General features: G+C 53.3%; 1 protein-coding gene and 1 long non-coding RNA gene across 3 annotated transcripts; one reads left to right on the top strand and one right to left on the bottom strand.

The window, feature by feature from the left end:
* Positions 1 to 21: 21 nt before the first annotated feature.
* Positions 22 to 6,365, top strand: LOC112612952. Its single transcript, XR_003116921.1, has 4 exons — positions 22 to 581; positions 2,133 to 2,225; positions 5,317 to 5,601; positions 5,708 to 6,365. It is a non-coding gene; the product is annotated as an uncharacterized LOC112612952 (long non-coding RNA).
* DCST1 (DC-STAMP domain containing 1) lies at positions 258 to 18,422 on the bottom strand. 2 transcript variants are annotated; one of them, XM_025362730.1, is made up of 17 exons: positions 18,374 to 18,422; positions 18,131 to 18,256; positions 17,671 to 17,796; positions 17,504 to 17,578; positions 12,358 to 12,486; positions 11,269 to 11,408; positions 10,275 to 10,491; positions 10,031 to 10,174; positions 9,014 to 9,135; positions 8,371 to 8,528; positions 5,569 to 5,668; positions 5,343 to 5,438; positions 5,077 to 5,203; positions 4,232 to 4,348; positions 3,610 to 3,752; positions 3,321 to 3,434; positions 258 to 571 (listed from the first exon to the last, which is right to left on the bottom strand). In XM_025362730.1, exons 2-17 carry the CDS (start codon positions 18,189 to 18,191, stop codon positions 320 to 322), a joined length of 2,121 nt encoding a protein of 706 aa, XP_025218515.1. In that variant the 5' UTR covers positions 18,192 to 18,256; positions 18,374 to 18,422; the 3' UTR covers positions 258 to 319. The 2 variants fall into 2 exon arrangements, with proteins under 2 accessions (XP_025218515.1, XP_025219290.1); XM_025363505.1 differs by lacking the exon at positions 17,504 to 17,578.
* Between the last annotated feature and the right edge of the window lie 20 nt (positions 18,423 to 18,442).

Here is an 18,442-nt window from a genome sequence, read left to right as displayed (position 1 = left end):
CCCGCCCACGACGCCGGCGCTGCTCGGGCTGCTCCGCGCTACAGCCTTCCCGCAACTGTGCAGGATGGGAACCGGGGTCCGGTCTGACCGGCTTGGGCGGCGCGTCTTCACCCGGCCCCAGGTCTGGACCCCTCCCTAGTAGCTTCGCGGCCTCTCTGCCAGCTGTGCGCGGCCTGGCTCTGGAGAAGTCGGGCGGACAGGCTCTCCCGACTGCAGGCGAGGCAGCGCGCGGCTCACCCCAGTCCCCGACCCACGTGAAGCGTACAGGGCATTTTATTAACCGGGAAGGACGGGGCGGAAGAGCGAGCAGGACGCCTCTTCACCCCGCGTAGGCAGTGTCGTCGTTGCTGTCACTAAAAGCGGAGGAGGAGAGCTCCTCGCGGGGCGTGCAGACCGGGCACCGCTGCCGCATGTCGTCCCAGCACGACCAGCAGTACACGGCCTCGCAGTCCAGCGTCGGGCACACGTAGGACTCGGGCGTCTTGGGTGCCTGGCACACCACGCAGCGCCGGCGCAGCCAGCGGCGCAGGAGCGGGCAGCCGCGGTGCAGGATATCCGCCAGCGGGTGGCGCTGTTGGAAGGTGGGCGTTAGCGCCAGCCGGGGAGCGAGGCGGGAAAGAAGGGGACCTGGACAGCGTTTCCTGACTGAAGTCGCCAGGCTTGACAATGCCTGCATCTTGGAGGAGGCTGGGTTGGACAAAGGAAACTCCTGGAGGGCTAGGGTGCCTCCCTCCCCAACTCTATGATAGAGAATGGGAGGATGCACCCTCCAGGCTCTCTCCGAGCAGATATCAGCCACAACTCTCATTTGCACTTTCCTGTAAATCATATTTGATTCTCACAGTGAGGCTGAGAAGTGAGCAGGCCAGATCGACTATCACTGTTGCTATCCCCACTTTACAGAGGAGAAAGGTCAAGTGACTCTTAAAGTCACACAGATAGTAAACAATCCAACTTGGCTGGACCCCAGGGACCCTAATTCCAAACAACAAACCTAGTTCACTATGCTCCCTGCCATCCCTCACGACATGTCTCCACACAGTTGTCAGGGATTCTTCACAAGCCACCTTACCCAGGAAGCAGCCACTCTTTGCCCAAGAAACTCCAGAGGCCCTGCTGCCTGCCAGACAGGCAGAAGAACTCCTGGGCTTGGCCTTCAGAGCCTTCCATCACCTGGTCCCTTTCTAGCATCTTTCCCACTTTAGCCCTCCCTGAGAGCTGTCTCTTCTGAGCCAGTTTCTCCTGAGACTAGCCCTGGCACTTGGCATTCCCTTTGGATTCTGAGTCTTTGCACATTCTGCTTGGAATGGCTGTCCCGCACATTTCCATCTGTGCATTCACATTCAGTTTGCTTCACGACCCTGTCAAGGAATCCCAGCATGTTCTTTTTTGTTTTTTGGATTTCATTTTTTCATAACACATTCATTTGACCCCTATTGTGTGTCATGGAGGCTGGGGCTATCCAGGTACTAGGGAAAAAGCTAAGCAAACACAATCTCACTTTTATGAACTTTGTTAGGACTGATTAAATAAGAATGGCTGCCACTCATTGTTTATAATATCAGGTCCTGTACTAAGATACTGTACGTAAATTATTTCAATTCTAAATTAGCCAGGCATGGTGGTGCGTGCCTGTAATCCCAGCTACTCAGGAAGCTGAGGCACAAGAATCGCTTGAACTGGGGAGGAGGAGGTTGCAGTGAGCCAAGATCATGCCACTGCACTCCAGCCTGGGCGACAGAGTGAGGCTTAGTCTCAAAAAAAAAAAAAACAAAACAAAACTGGTCGCAGTGGCTCACGCCTGTAATCCCAGCACTTTGGGAGGCCGAGGCGGGCGGATCACGAGGTCAGGAGATCGAGACCATCCTGGCTAACGCGGAGAAACCCTGTCTCTACTAAAAATATAAAAAATTAGCCAGGCATGGCAGCGGGTGCCTGTAGTCCCAGCTGCTCGGGAGGTTGAGGCAGGAGAATGGCGTGAACCCGGGAGGTGGAGCTTGCAATGAGCCGAGATTGCACCACTGCACTCCAGCCTGGGTGACAGAGCAAGACTCTGTCTCAAAAAAAAAAAAAAAAAAAAAAAATTCAATTATCATATAAGGCAGATAGTGTTATTATCACCTCTTTTTCAGGTGAGAAAACTGATGCTTGGAGATGTGATCACTGCCCAGGGTCACAGAATGACAACATGCATGCATATGGAACTTGCTGCATGCCAGCACCATGTGAGTACAACTCATTTAATCCTTACAACAACCAGATGGAGTAGTTAACCCCATTTTACGGAAGGCAAAAGCAGGCACAGCAGTAAAGTCATGTGCTCAAGGTCACACCGGTGTCATAGTAATGAGGGAAGGAGCTGGGATTCACACTTAGGCCCTCTGGCACCGGAGTCCCACACCTGACCACCGCTCTAGGCTGATCTCCAGTGAGCAGGCCTTACAGATCTCTCCAGTCTTGCCATTCTTCAGAGGGAGAAACTGAGGCTCAGTGAAGACCTTGGCCAAGGTGACACAACGTAATGAGGGAGTTTGGACTGGAGTCTGCTTCTTCAGATTCCATGTGCCTTACCATGTGCCCCTGCCTGAGGCCTTCTTGACTCCCAGCCCACCTGTCTCCTCCCATCCCCTGAACTGCACTGAGCTTCTGGTCTGCAGCCCTCTGGTAGAACCTATGGTTTTGCCTTGGGCCTCCTGTTTCTGTGCGGCCTTCTTGCTTTTCTTTGAGCAGACTATTAAATCTCATTCTCCTTTTCTGCCTGCTTCCTAATGGTCCACTGAGTGTCTTAGGCTGGGCTGAATCCTGAGGTTGAGAAATGGGCACAGCCCTGACCTTTGGAGCTGGATGGCTAGGGCCCTCAGCATGTGTTACATCAGATCTCACCAGGCTTGGCCGGGTGTGGTGGCTCACGCCTGTAATCCTAGCACTTTGGGAGGCTGAGGTGGGCAGATCACCTGAGGTCAGGAGTTTGAGACCAGCCTGGCCAACATGGTGAAACCCTGTCTCTACTAAAAATACAAAAAATTAGCTGGGAGTGGTGGCCTGCGCCTGTAATCCTGGCTACTTGTGGAATGGGGGACTGAGACAGGAGAATCTCTTGAACCCGGGAGGCAGAGGTTGCAGTGAGCTGAGATCGTGCCACTGCACTCCAGCCTGGGTGACACAGTGAGATTCCATCTCAGAAAACAAAAAGAACTCACCAGGCTGGAGTAGGCCTGCGACCATTGGTGGGTGCTGGGTGGACTGAAGGGAGCTGCCCCTTGCCCCACTGTACTTAAACCCAGCCAGGAGCGGGCAGCAGCACTCACGCCTGGACTTACTGGAGCCTTCTGCTGTCGCGCCCGTCTCAGGATAGCGGCCCTCCTGAGTTTGGTGAAGGCTGCTCTCTTCCTCAGTAGGTCATTGTAGAGGAACAGGATCCGCTTCTTCTCTCGCTGGGGGCAGGGAGGGGGTCAATGATATTGACAGTGAGGAGGAAGGCATCCCCCAAAGATGGAGTTGGTAGGGAGCTGGGTGCGGCTGGGGAGGGGTGCGTGTGTGTGTGTGTGTGTGTGCGTGTGTGCGCGCATGCAGGTGTGTAGGGGTGGAGAAGTCTGGGGAGGGGCAAACCTTGGGGAAGTAGAAGGCTGCGATGACCCTCCGGAGTCGGTAGCCAAAAGCCTGTAACAGGCAGAGACACACTAACAGGCCAATTGGTAGTGCAGCTCTCCAGTAGGCCCTGGCATCCAGGCCCACAGGCTGGGGCAGGCAGGCTAGGGGAGGGGCAGACCAGGGGTCTGGTCAGGACCAGCCAAGGAGCAGGGCAGCCCTGGGTTGGACTTCCCATCCCAGTGGGAGGTGCGGGCAGGGCCTCTGATTCCCCTGGTCTCTTCCGGCCTGCCCCTCACTGCAGAACTGCCCTGTCAGTACTGTAGCCACTGGGCAAAATGTGGCACAGATCTTGCAAATCTCCATCTTGGCTGAACGTCCTGTTGGAGAGTGCTGCTCTGGAGGGCTGGGGCCCTCTAGCCCCAAGACCCTGGCCTCCAGACTCCTCTGACCCAAGCTTGTCATGCTCCCCTTATTCAAGCCTGCCCAGATATGTTCCCTGCTCCGATTTCCCCAGCTCAAATGCTCCAACGCCCCTCTCTCCACACCCGAGGCCTGGGCCCCCAACTCTTTACCTTGGTGTCTTTTGACCCTTGCCCCACCGCCCTCAATTCCTCTGATCCAAACTTTCAGCATCACTCACGCATGTTGTTTGATTCCATCACTGTCTCTGAGGAGGTGTTTAGGGCCCCAATGGTTTTTCGAAGAAGCCGGGCTAGCATGGAGTCTCCCCCGACCTTCACCTCCAGTTTATGACTGCCTGCAGCCAGGAGGGTGGGTAGGGAAGTCAGGGCAGGTGGGGAAATCAGGAATGTGTTAAGGAGGTGGGGCAGGATGTGGGGTGGATGTCGGGGAGGGGTCAAGATACAGAAATGCTTCTCAGCTGCCTGGGTCTTTCTGTCACTTCGATGAATCCTAACCCCTCCCTGCTCCCTGTTGTAAGTATAAAGGGCTAAAGAGCCCCCCTCCTCTGCTGTGAGAGCTGTCAGGTTGCAGGGCTGACATTTGACCTTGAGGAGGACAGGGAGGGGCTGAATCATAGAAAGGGGAAAAGAAGAGGCAGAAGGATGGCCGGCACGGTGGTGCATGCCTGTAATCCCAGCACTTTGGGCGGCCAAGGCAGGTGGATCACTTGAGGTCAGGTCAGGAGTTCAAGTCCAGCCTGGCCAACATGGTGAAACTCCATCTCTACTAAAAATAGAAAAATTAGCTGGCCATGGTGGCTCATACCTGTAATCTCAGCTACTTAAGAGGCTGAGGCAGAATTGCTTGAATCTGGGAGGTGGAGATTGCAGTGAGCTGAGATTGTGCCATTGCACTCCTCCAGCCTGGGTGACAGAGCGAGACTCTTTGTCTCAGAAAAAAAAAAAAAAAAAGGCAGAAGGAGGAGGCACAGTTGGAAGAACGAGGGTGGAGTGCCTGTGCAGGCATTGGAGTTCTCCAGAGGGTGTCTCTTGGGCCTGGAATGTGTCTGGGGGATGGGCTCACTGCGGAAGGAGTACTGCAGGAAGGAGTGGTGGCGGATGGTGTCGAAGATGGAGTAGAGAGCCCAGTCCAAGCCGCATAGCACCACCAGCAGCAGCAGAATGGGCAGTGTCTCCAGGAGCTCTCTCACCTGGCCAAGGAGCAGGAGGGGCAGAGCTGGGCAGCGCCACCTATCTGGGCACGGAGCACTCTCTGGTGCCTTCTACCCTCCACCCTCACCTTCAGGCCTGTCTTTGTACCCAGGAGCCCGCACCCCATGCTGTCCTCACCATGTTGCTCATTTCTGAGGCCTGGATGGTGGGCTTGCAGGGGAAGATGACGGTTTTCTCCTCAGCTTTGCGGAGTGGCAGCAGAGTCCGTTTGCCCTGGAAAACAAATGTCCACACAGTTAGGAAGCCCAAGGGCCCTCTGCCCTTTCCCCCTCTGCCTTCCTGGAACATGAACCCACACAGGGCACATAGCAAGGCATCCCTGGGCAGTGCCACACCCACTCACCAGCTTCTTCCTGCGGTCATCGATCTGGCAGAAGTAGGTGCTGATGTAGATGTTGTCGAAACGAATGTCATGGTTATAGCTGTCCATGTAGGAGAAAGACCTGTGGGTGGATGGGTGGGGACGTCTCTGTCTCCTCCAGGTTCTCCTCATCCATCCCCAAACATGGGCTTCCTTGAGGCACAGTCTTTCAGCCAACCAGCCAGCATTCATTGAGCACCATCTATGTCCTAGGCACTGCTAGGCGATGGTGATAATAAGGAGAAGACTCTGTCCCTGCCTTCCAGTTGTGTAGAGGAAGATATCCCCCTACACGATGGGTGAGACATAGCAGAAGTGAGTAGGGGATGAGGTGGGGGCTTAGAGGAGGGCATGGCCAGCCTGTCTGGGAGGGAGCTGCATGTGTGCGTCTGAGATAGGGACAGGCATGCATCTTGCAGGATGAATATCGAGCAGAGTCACAGAGACAGAAAACTCCTGGAGGTTTCAGGAATCACCTAATCCACTGTGACTCACAAGTTCTTGCCTCTTGGCTTTGCCTGCAGCATATCTCCTGGAGGTGTGCTAGGGCAAAACTCATCCCAAACCACCATCTCTATCCTCCCCAATACACCCTGGCCCTCCCTGCCTACCCTTGAGCATGGTGCATGTGTGCATGGGTGCATGCCTGCATATATAGCTATCTCCCACGTATTTCCCAAAGCCCCACATAATGCTTCAGTTTGCTAAGGAAAAAATGTTAATTATTGCAAATGTGTTTAAAACTGTAAAAGTACATTAAATAAACTCTGTAAAGCGTGCAACATTAGTTTCAATGCTATTGCTTCTGGGGCCCTGTAAAAATCCACATCTTTGCCTTTAAAACTACTGTAAGTGCAAAGACATACTGTGAGCGCCCTCTTGTGGAGAGGCTCACAGAGGCGGTGCCTGGGCTTCCTGAGCCAGGGCCTGCCCTCCCGCCAGCTGTCCTTTCAGTGCATGACCTCACCCAGCTTGAAAGCCTGGAAGTAGCTTTTGACTCTGTGCCTCCTTCCTTCCCTCCACAAGCTGGCTCTGATCCTCGCTGCACCTTTCCCTTTCCCCCTCCACCTCAAGCCATCTTCCTGCCATGCTTTACCCGGGCCAGGCTCCCTAACCTCTGACCCAGCCTGGTCTCCCTGCCTCCAGACTTCCTGAGGCCATCTTGCCATCACTGCCAGTTCCAGGTCTTCCTGCAGGGCTTTCTAGACTGTTCTGGTCATGCCCACTTCAGTCCTCCAGGCCAGCCTCTGCCCTCTATACCCCACGGATACCAGGAGCCTTACCCAAGGGACACCCTTCTTTCCTTGACCATCGCTCCCCATCTGCAGCCATTTGGAGCCCAGTTATGGCCCTTCTAGGGGCACCTTCTCAGCTCCCACACATATCCCAAAAGCCAATCCATAGAATGGCCCTTGAACCATCTCTTGTGGGTATCTCATCATCCCAACTAGACCATTAGCTTTTTTTTTTTTTTTTTTTTTTTTGATACAAGCTCTCACTCTGACACCAGGCTGGAATGCAGAATGGAGTGGCACAGTCACAGCTCACTGCGGCCTCGACCTCCCAGTGATTCTCCTGCCTCAGCCTCCCAAGTAGCTGGGACTACAGGCATGTGCCCCATACCCAGCTAATTTTGTTCATTTTTTGTAGAGACGAGGTCTCACTGTGTTACTCAGGCTGGTCTCAAACACCTCAACTCAAGCCATCCTCCCACCTCGGCCTCCCTAAATGTTGGGATTACAGGAGTGAGCCACCATGTCCCGTGACCATGAGCTTATTGAGGGCAGGAGTAGAGCTCCTTCATCTTTGTCTTCCCACAGGGCCCTAGATACACACATAGCCACTCACTTGCAGTCACTCTAGGCCCCCCACACAGGGGCAGACAGAGCAACAGTCCTGTGGCGGCCCTCACCTAAGCCCTGCCCATCTCAGGTGTTTAGGAGTAGAGATGGGAAATAGAAGGTCCAGAGACCAGCAGGGGAGCTAGAGCAGAGCAAGGCCCGGGGCAGTCCAGCTGGTCACTGGGCTGGGTGGGGTTGAGGACTTTCTTCTAAATGGAGGGAAAGTCGCTGCCAACGCAGCAGGCAGGAGAAAATGAAAGCAAAATGGAAAGATAAAAATGGCACAAAGTCAGAGCCAAGGGGAATATGAAGGGCAAGAAAAAATCAAAAGTCAAAGCTAAATGTAAAAAAAAAAAAATCAGTATTGGGATAAAGGCTGGAAGGAGGTGGATGAATGAAGATGGTTGGCCTTTTAAGGCAGTGGGAACATGGGTAATGTTCTTCTGACAAAATGTCCACATTTCCTTTAACTTTGTGTAAACAAACTTTTTTTTTTTTTTTTTTTTTTTGAGACGGAGTCTAGCTCTGCCGCCCAGGCTGGAGTGCAGTGACCGGATCTCGGCTCACTGCAAGCTCCGCCTCCCGGGTTCACGCCATTCTTCTGCCTCAGCCTCCCGAGTAGCTGGGACTACAGGCGCCCGCCACCTCGCCCGGCTAATTTTTTTGTATATTTTAGTAGAGACGGGGTTTCACCGTGTTAGCCAGGATGGTCTCGATCTCCTGACCTCGTGATCCGCCCGTCTCGGCCTCCCAAAGTGCTGGGATTACAGGCTTGAGCCACCGCGCCCGGCCATGTGTAAACAAACTTAATGAAGACAAAGGTAAATAATACTCAGATTCAGAGGTGGGAATAGGCACTAGGGTTCCATCCTTACAGCCTGCCTCAGGGCAGGGCTCTAGTTCTGGGCAGAGGAGGGCTGCTGTGGTGGGGACAATGGCTCACGTGTACAGGACCAGCAGGAAAGTGCAGGAGAGCAGCACGTGCAGCAGCCCCAGGGCCCACTCCAGCCGGGCCTCTTGGTGGTGCACGTAGTCCCGCACCTCAGTGCTCACTCGCTCCCAGCTCGCGTTGAGCCCCAGCACCCCAGCCTGCTTCTCTTCCTGGTGGAGGGCACATGAGCAAACTCAGCCTGCGGCTGCCTCGCCAGACCCAGGTCCCACCTCTTCATGCCATCTGTCCCCCAACACCCCACTTGTTCATTTCCAGGACCTCCAGGAGTTGTCACTTCCTTCTGCTCACTACCCTCCTGGACACAGTCTTGCTCCCCTGCACCTACATCAGCTGACATCATCTCATATCTGGCTGATAGCTCCCGCCCCAGGCCAAGTCTGCACAAACCACAGGCTTGGCACTGTCCCTTCCTCACCACCTTTCCCCTCCCCTGCCCATCTTAGGTGTTCGGGGATGGAGATGAGAAACAGAAGGCCTCCTCAACACCAGCGACATTCCCCTCCTTGTCCCCCTTCCTCACCCCTGGTCACCTCTTTCCTGTGCTCTCTCACTTGTCCTTTCTCTAGCCCTATTCCCTAATGCCCTCCTCCTACTCCCTATCTACCCCCCACCAACCCTCGCCCTTGCCTTCTACCTTGAAGTCAATATTGGCTGAAAATTCCCCATCCAGGTCATGAATAGACTGGTTGAGGGTGTCGTAGGTCTGCCCAAAGTTGCCTTCCACTGGGATGCGATTGCGGCACCAAACCTCCATCACTGGTGGACAGTGGGCGGGGTCAGGGGGCCTCCCTGGGCCTGTCCTCCAGGTGCAGGCCTGGCCTGCCTATCCTTCTGTGGTCCTCCTCATCCTACTTTTTTGTCTCTCTGCCCATGGCTTGCTACCATACCAACACCGAGTCTTCCCCTCTCTGCTCTCTTTGGATTCTGCCTTCCAGGAACCAGGCCTGAGTTCCCCTATTTTTGTCAACCTATCCTCAACCATAACAAACATCAGTAAGGAGAGCCAGCATTTACAGAGCAGCTCCTCTGTGTGCCAGCTCTGCCACGGCCTTCACATATGTTAGCCCCGTAAATCCTCAAAAGCCCTTAATGTGGCTGGGTGCGATAGCTCACACCTGTAATCCCAGCACTTTGGGAGGCTGAGGTGGGTGGATCACCTGAGGTTAGCAGTTCAAGACCAGCTTGGTCAACATGGTGAAACCCCGTCTCTACTAAACATACAAAAATTAGCTGGGCGTGGTTGCGGCCACCTGTAATCCCAGCTACTTGGGAGGCTGAGCCAGGAGAATCGCTTGAATCCAGGAGGCAGAGGTTGCAGTGAGCCAAGATCGTGCCACTGCACTCCAGTCTGGGTGACAAGAGTGAAACATCCCGTCTCACAAAAGAAAAAAAAAAAAAAAGCCCTTAATGCAAGAATTACTGTTATTCTGCCCATGCCCATCTTTCAGATGAAGAGCCACAGCTCACAGCTTTGCTGTAACTCACCCTGGGTCACAGAGCTATTCAGCAGATGGACTGGGCTCTAAGGATGCTGTGGCCTCAGGGCCAAAACCCTCCTCATCTGTTGCTTTCCTGCCTGTCACCTACCATGGGTCCCAAGGACTCAGCTCCCTACCCCTGATGCTCCCCACCCCTTTGCAACTGTGCAGACCCTTGGCAATGCCACAGAAGAACTTGAACTTCATAGGCAGGCAGAGCAGGTGGGTGAGGAGTGGGACCCAGATGTGCTTCATGCACTGTTCATGCTTGTGGTCAAACCAACGACGGCAGCTGAGTATGGCCTGGTTCACCACATCTGTAGGAAGGAGCAAGGGTGTCTGAGGTCCCCACATCTTGATCCACAACGCTGGCCCTGCATCCCACCCCACCCTCCACTCCCCAGGGATACCCCTCACAGGAGCAACGCAGCTTGGTCTTCAGCTCATACATCTTCTGTGTGGACAGGTGGAGGCTGGAGGCTGGGGCTTGGTGGGCCTCCCTGCCCTGGGCTGTCTCCCCTGAGTCCATGGCATCCTCAGGTGTGTAGCCTGTCTCGCTCTTCACCTGGGCATCCAGGTCCTCAAAGGTAGTGGAGATGTTCCGAGTCTCTGCTCTCAGCAATTCTTTGCTGCTCTGGGATTGGAGGTGGAGGGAGGAAAGGGCGAGGGCTGAGGCTTTAGAGCTTCTGCTGCCTGAGGGCCTGTCCTCCCCCAGTAGCCGAGTTTTGGGCTCTCACCTCAGGCTGGCAGGGAGCCTAGGCCCTGAGACACAGCCTCTCACCTCAAATTCCCAGCTGTCCATTGCCCTTGGGAGCTCCCTCCTCTCCGCAGCTGTCTTGTCTGATCCCACATGTCCTGGCTCTGCGTACCTCCGGGACTTTCAGCTCTTCTCGGTCCTCCCATCCCAGACCCTTCCTGGTCAGTGGTTCCCCAGGTCCTTAGACCTTACCCTTCACCACTAATCTCTGAGATCATTATGCCATCTGAATGCCCCAACTTCCAAACCCCTCAGCCCCCATCTCCCCAACTCTCCAGCTCTCCAATTCTCTCAAACCCCAGTCTCCAGCCCTCCAATACCCAACTCTTGAATCCTCTTGTCTTCAAAACTTCTCAGCTACTTAAGGCCAAGGCCCTCAAATTTCCTAGATATTCTAGTTCAGCTGTCCAGAGTACTGACCACTCAAGTATTGGGAAATGTGTATAGAGCATGTCCCAATGGCTCAGGGGCTCTCCTGGCATTTAATGTCCCAGGACCAGGGCATATTCTGCAATGTTTGGGAATAGTTCTGCAAAAAATGCCAGTAGTATCCCCACTGGAGAACTGTAAATCCAAGGTGACAACTCCCAGCTCAAGTAAACTTGGCTCCAGGGAGAGAGACCCCCCCAGGCCCTGCCTGTGCAGATTCCTGACCAGCAGGTCCTTGAACACGGCCCGTAAGGGGGCTGTGGAGACGCGCCAAGCCGCACGGGTGTTGTTGATCTGCAGCTCCACGGTGCAGCCCAGCGATGCGATCACGTCGTTGAGATTGTGCCGCAGATTGGCCACTGGCCCTGGAGAAAGAGGCCCTGGTGGGTCACCTCCCTGTATAACCAGCACTTTCTCAAACCCGCTCAGCTCCCCTCTGCACATGGTGCCCATCTCCTAGAACTATACAGTGGTGGGGCCGAGAAGCCTATGGAAGGTCATCTAGTTCAACCCTTGATTTTTTTCACCTCTTTTTCTTTTTTTTTTTTGAGACGGAGTCTCCCTCTGTCACCCAGGCTGGAGTGCAGTGACTCGATCTCTGCTCATTGCAACCTCCGCCTCCTGGGCTCAAGTGATTCTCCTACCTCAGCCTCCTGAGCAGCTGGGATTACAGGCATGTGCCACCGCACCTGGCTAATTTTGGGGGTATTTTTAGTAGAGATGGGGTTTAACCATGTTGGTCAGGCTGGTCTCAAACTCCTGACCTCATGATCTGCCTACCTTGGCCTCCCACAGTGCTGGGATTACAGGTGTGAGCTGCCGTGCCTGGCCTTTTTTTTTTTTTTTTTTTTTTTTTTTGAGTTGGAGTCTTGCTCTGTCACCCAGGCTGGAGTGCAATGGTGTGATCTCAGCTCACTGCAGGCTCCGCCTCCCAGGTTCAATCGATTCTCCTGTCTCAGCCTCCTGAATAGCTGGGACTATAGGTGTGCACCACACACCTGGTGAATTTTTGCATTTTTAGTAGAGATGGGGTTTCACCATGGCTGGTCTTGAACTCCTGACCTCAGGTGATCCACCCACCTCAGCCCCCCAAAGTGCTGGGATTACGGGCATGAACCACTGTGCCTGGCCAATTTTTTCACTCTTATAAACTTAGGAGGCCCAGATATGGGCAGGAGCTCCCTCAGGGACACAGCAAATTAGAGCAGCTGGGATGACACCCTTGCCTTTTCTCCTTCACCCAGCCTGGCTCCCATTGGATGGCCCACCCAGGGTCACTGCTTCAGTGTAACTCACTGGCCCCCACATACTCACCCACATAGATGGCAGCCAAGGCGTATCCCAGGACAAAGAGCCTGCCTTCCTTGCCCAGCATCTTGGGTACTAGCAGGAGGCTAGCACAGCGGATGTGAGGGGAGGTCCCCCAGCCCATGGCTCCCAAGCCTGTCAGGAGAGCCCAGGAGGTGGTGAGGCAAAGTGAGGAAGCTGCTTCCCTTCCTCATGTTTACCAGAACACCCACCTGCAACACCCCATTCTGGAACCACCACCATCCTGCCCTTATCCCCATTTACACTGACTCTGATAGACCTGCTAGGCCGCTCATTCATTTGTTCAGCAGCCACTCACAGAGTTCAGCTATGTGCCAGTCTCTGGAAGGGCATAGAGGGATGGCTAGAACTTAAAAAGCCACAAATGATTGACTTGTGTGTGTTTGTGTTAGGGAAAGGAGTCAAGGTTTTCTGGGCTACAGTCACACTGACCCTAGGTGTTGAGGGAGCAGAGAGAGCAAGAGAAAAACTCTGGAAACGCGCTCATGCTCAGAGTGGTCAGAAGAGAGATCAGAGCCCACCTCAGTACTCCCAGTGCTCAGATACCTACAGCACTCGCAGTCCCTGCCTCTAATTTTAGCCCTTAGTCATGTACTGCCTGGTATGTTTTAGCAGTTTCACATGTGTCTCCCTGTGGTCTCTGCAAGGAGACAGTGAACTTCTGGAAGCTCATAATCCAGAGAAAGAGACAGATGAGTAAACAAATGACTACAACACGATGTACTAAGTGCACAAGGGAGGTGCTTATAGAGCGCTGTGGGAGCCAAGGAGGGAGTAGGTATTTCTGCAGGGAGGGGTGGGGCTGAGAAGGCTGGACAAAGAGAGGATGTGTCAGCTGGGCCTGGAAGGTGAGTAAGTGTTGTTAGGAGGTGCAGATGGCATTCCAGGCCAAAGGAGCATTATAAGCTGGTCAGGGGAGCTAGAAGATTCCTGTGTTGATGGAGTGTTCACCCAATGATCGCCAAAGCAAATCCCAAATCCTTACACTTCCTCCATCTCCACTGTCCTGGTAGAGTCCCCATCATCTCTTACTGGGACTATAACCTAATGAATCTCCCTATGTCCTCTCTTGCTACCTTACACTTCAGTTTTTACAAGGCAGCCAGGGTGATCTTGCAAAAGCATAAATCAGATCATGTCCCTTCCCTGCTTCAAACCATTTGGTGGCTTTCTACCACTTTTGGTGTAAAATCTAAACTCCCTAACATGGTCTACCTAGCTTGTGATGTGGCTCCTGCCTGCTTCCTGATCTCATGCTATGCAGCCCTTCTCCCACCATGTCTACCCACACAGACCTTGTTGCTGCTTCTTGGACAAGCCAAGCTCATTCCTCCTCTCTGATCTTTGCCCTAGCTGTTCCCCCTGCCAGAAGCACTCTTCTCCCTGTTCTTCACATGGCTGGCTCCACCTAGTCATACAGGTTTGTGGCAAACCCTGTCGGGTGCCACCCCACAGTTTTTTTCTGCCTTCTTCCTTGCTAACACAACTTGGGTTTTTTGCAAGGGCAATAGCCTGGCCCTGCCCCAGCCCCTGAAGGATAAATCTGGATCTGTCCAAACCAATCATGGTAGAACAGGACATTGAAAGGGACTAGTTCTGTGGTCTTGGCCTTCTGGCCAAAGACTTGAGCTGAGGCCAATAGTTGACAAATAGTTGCCTTACGTTCTAATGAGAGCCCCATGGAGCTATGGGTGTCTTCTTTGAGCTCACCAAAAGAGCAAAACTTGATGTTTACTCCTGTATCCCACCCTGTCTATATAAAAAGACCAGCAATATGGACCAGGCATGGTGGCTCACACCTATAGTCCCAGCACTTTGGGAGGCCAAGGCAGGTGGATCACTTGAGGTCAGGAGTTCGAGACCAGCCTGGCCAACATGGCTCTCTCAACTAAAAATACAAAATTTAGCCATGCATGGTGGCAGGCGCCTGTAGTCCCAGCTACTCAGGAAGTTGAGGCAGGAGAATTGCTTGAACCTGGGAGGCAGAGGTTGCAGTGAGCCGAGATCATGCCACTGCACTCTAGCCTGGGAGATAGAGCGAGACTCTGTCTTGGGAAAAAAAAAAAAAAAAATGACTGGCAATGTGGATTTCCTGGAAGGGGAGAAGAGTGGCTGGAATGGGCGGGCAGAGAGGGAGAGTCTGTGGAGAGGATGGGTGTCACATGTCAAGTGAGAGACTCCAGGAGTCCAACAGGCTTCAGGGACTGGTGATGCAGGAAGGGGAACCTGCCTGGTCTCTGTAGACTGGACTCCTGCTGAGTGCAGAGCCTCATGAGACCACTCCAGGGCTGCCTCATGAGACCACTCCAGGGCTGCCACCAGAACACAGAGTGGAGGGAGAGCTCCTGGGAGAGCTCAGCCTCTGCAATGCCTCTGTAGACCTCCCCTGGACGATGGGGGCATACAAGCATGGAGACTGGTATCTGCTTCTCATCAGGGCAGGAGAGAGGCAGCCATAAGGTGCCCTGCTTTTGACGGGGTGTGGTGGCTCATGCCTGTAATCCCAGCTCTTAGGGAGGCAGAGGCGGGAGGATAGCTTGAGCCCAGGGGTTTGAGACCTGCCTGGGCAATATAGCGAGACCCCATTCTCCACAAAAAGGAAGGTGCCCTGCTTTCTCTGCCTGGCAGGGCACGGACATGTGCACTTCCAGTCTGCTGGAGGGAGGGATCCAAAAAGCAAGAGGCTGTGGGTAGCCCCTGAAGGGGGGCTTCACTCGAGGTCAGCCAAAAGAACTGCCCTCTGCAGGAAACTGGGCACTGCTGAGGTCCACACACAGCCTCCAAGGAGATGATAATCAGGCCCACGGGGACAGCCAGGGTGTGAGTGCCTGCTACACACAGGCATCCAAGTGGAATTATAACAGCATTGGTGACTTAACGACTTTTGTCCCTTTTCCTCTAATTCTTCTAATCTCCCTTCTGACATCAGAAGAACCAGAAAGGGAAGGAAGTAGAGGAAAAAAAGGAAAGAGCAGGCCACGCCCCTTCTCCACTGCAGGACCTCATGCCAGGGAGCAGGCCTGAGCTGGGGGCCTAAGGGATGGGGAGGGCAAGATAAGGAGGGAAGATGCTTGAGAATGGATGAGGTTAAAAGTTTGATGTAGCCGAGCGCGGTGGCTCAAGCCTGTAATCCCAGCACTTTGGGAGGCCGAGACGGGCGGATCACAAGGTCAGGAGATCGAGACCATCCTGGCTAACACGGTGAAACCCCGTCTCTACTAAAAAATACAAAAAACTAGCCGGGTGACGTGGCGGGCGCCTGTAGTCCCAGCTACTCGGGAGGCTGAGGCAGGAGAATGGCATAAACCGGGGAGGCGGAGCTTGCAGTGAGCTGAGATCCGGCCACTGCACTCCAGCCCGGGTGACAGAGCGAGACTCTGTCTCAAAAAAAAAAAAAAAAAAGTTTGATGTAGAATGGACTGGACCTCTTTAATCCCTAAAAATAAGTCTTAATTGTTGAAGTAGGACTAGGTCTTCTAAAGAAATATAACTAGAAATCTAAGGGGCTGTGTGAAAGGTTATCAATGGAAAAAAACATGTTCGAATATAGTGGGTCAGAGAAAAAGTAGTCTCCTGTTGGTATCCAGCAGGATTAATTCAATAAACAGGTGATGAAATGCTAATTCCATTTCCCTTGCCTGGGACAGGTTCAGGAAAGGGCATGTGTTGCACGCAGTTCTGACCAAAGAGATGTGAGGAAGTCTACTGCGGGGATTATAGGCAAGTTTCCCTTGTTCCTAAAAAGGGACATGAGGAAAGGATGTTTCTTCCTCTTTTTTTTTTTTTTTTTTTTTTGAGACAGAGTCTTTGTCACCTTGGTCATTTTCCTTTTTCCCTGGCCTCAAATCACACAGCCCAAGACAGTGAAGTTGGGCCTGGGATTGAACTTATATTCCTTTTTTTTTTTTTTTTTTTTGAGATGGCCTTTCGCTCTTGTCACCCAGGCTGGAGTGTGGTGGCACGATGATCTCCACTCACTGCAATCTCTGCCTCCTGGGTTCAAGCGATCCTCCTGCCTCAGCCTCCCAAGAAGCTGGAACTACAGGTGTGCACCACCACATCTGGCTAATTTTTGTATTTTTAGTGGAGACAAGGTTTCACCATGTTGGCCAGGCTGGTCTCAAACTCCTGACCTCAAGTGATCCACCCACCTCAGCCTCCCAAAGTTCTGGGATTACAGGCATGAGTCATCGTGCCTGACCTGTTTCTTCCTTTTTTTTTTTTTTTTTTTTCTGATCTTTGACATTGTTGTATAAAGATGTGATGCCAGAGTTGCTGCAGCTATCTTGTGACCTGAAGAGAAGTGGTCAATAGGCTGAAGATGGCAGAGAAAAGACAGAAGGAACCTGAGTCCTTCTTGAAGCTACTGAGCTGTTAAATTATCCAGACTGGGCTCGGCACAGTGGCTCACACCTGTAATCCCAGCACTTTGGGAGGCCAAGGCAGGTAGATCTTTTGAGGTCAGGAGTTTGAGACCTGCCTGACCAACATACTGAAACCCTGTCTCTACTAAAAATACAAAAATTAGCTGGGTATGGTGGCGGGTGCCTGTAATCCCAGCTACTTGGGAGGCTGAGCAGGAGAATGGCTTGAACCTGGGAGGTGGAGGTTGCAGTGAGCTAAGATTGAGCCACTGCACTCCAGCCTGGGCGACAGAGCAAGACTCCATCTCAAAACAAAAGCAAAAACAAAAATAAACAAACAAAACCAAAGCAAAACGGCTCAATGCTTGTCATCCTTGTTCACTGCTAAATCCTCAGCAGATTCTCAGTAAGTGCTGAATGAATGAATGAATGAATGAATGAACTGAATTTCTTAGGAGGATCAGAAAACGAGGTCAGACAGGTCAGGAGAGATAAGAGTTTTGAAGGGTTATGGGGTGGGACTATATCATGTGGGTGATGGGGAGTCCCTCAGAATGGAGAGACTCCCTCAGGGCAAGGATGGTGTCTTCCTTCTTAAATTGGCGGCCTCTTCCCTCTGGACCTCCCCCTAAAGCCCAGGAGGAGGCTGAAGCCACAGGGGATGCTTGGGTACAGAAGAAACAAGCCCCGACTCCTTCCTGGGCATGCAGGAGGGTCCTGTGTTCCACAGGCCGCTTGAGTGTTCCTGGGCTTTGCCCAGCACTAACCCACCAAGCTGTACAAAAACATCATCTTCTGTTCTTCATAGATGTTCATGGGGTTCACCAGGAGCTGAAAGAGACCTAAGGGCACAGGGTCAAGCCAAGGGCCAAAAGATGGGTCCTAACCCTGGTGCAGCCTCTGCCCACCCCGGACTTTCTGCTTCCACACTCACCTATGGCCAGGAGCCCCCCAGCGCCTGCCCCCAGCAGGAAAGCAGTGACGGGAAACTCGCCCGGCTGGCGCCATAGGAACCGGCTACAGGAGACTGGCAGCCCCCAGCTCAGGAGCCTCTGCACCACTAAGAGGGGGACAGGGTAGCTCAACAGCCCACTCTTCTGCCCGGGATGGGGTTCATTAGGATTCAGGGCTTGCAGGTGGTTAGAGGCTGGGGGAACCTGGGATGTGGAACAGTAGGAACTTGGGGGACCCTGGAGGAGGATGAGGGAGCCTGAGGAAGTGGTATGGGTGTAAGGGATAGAAAAGGCAAGGGCTGGGCTGGGGGGCAGGGGGCACTAGACCAGAGAGGTGGAGGCTGGGACACCAAGTTGGGAGATAGTGTGCGGGAGTTCCAGGAGGAGAGATGGGATGAGAATGGAGGTCAAGGGATGCTGGGTCTCTGCTGAGTGACTCACTGGTATGAGGCTGTTTTCTTCTTTGCCTTCTTGCCCCACTCTGATGATGTTTAATGTCCATGAGTCTGTTTTGGGGAAGCACCACTCATCCCAAGTCTCCTGAAAGACCTCCTTGGACACAAGGTTCTGGTGAGAGAAGAGAGGCGCTGCCTGTCTCTTCTGCCTTACGGGAAGCCTAGACCTGATCTCTAGGCCTTTTCATCCTTCTGCTTCAAAAAGTGGGGAAGGAGATTAGAGACCTACCTATCCCCTCTCCAGTCCTCGGAACTGGGTCAGGGATTCCAAGACACATGCAGTGAAAGCCCTTGGAAC

The sequence above is a fragment of the Theropithecus gelada genome, chromosome 1 (genome assembly GCF_003255815.1).
Source record: "Theropithecus gelada isolate Dixy chromosome 1, Tgel_1.0, whole genome shotgun sequence".
NCBI classification, from domain to species: domain Eukaryota; kingdom Metazoa; phylum Chordata; class Mammalia; order Primates; family Cercopithecidae; genus Theropithecus; species Theropithecus gelada.
Note: the sequence above shows the minus strand (reverse complement) of the source record. Positions and strands in the feature narration are given on the sequence as shown.

Coding starts and splice junctions, on each gene's coding strand:
- DCST1 (XM_025362730.1), bottom strand. CDS start 18,191: ATGGACATTAAACATCATCAGAGTGGGGCAAGAAGGCAAAGAAGAAAA. Junction 17,797..18,130: donor AAGAAAACAGCCTCATACCA/GTGAGTCACTCA, acceptor TCCCCCTCTTAG/TGGTGCAGAGGCTCCTGAGC. Junction 5,204..5,342: donor CCTCAGAAATGAGCAACATG/GTGAGGACAGCA, acceptor CTCCTTGGCCAG/GTGAGAGAGCTCCTGGAGAC.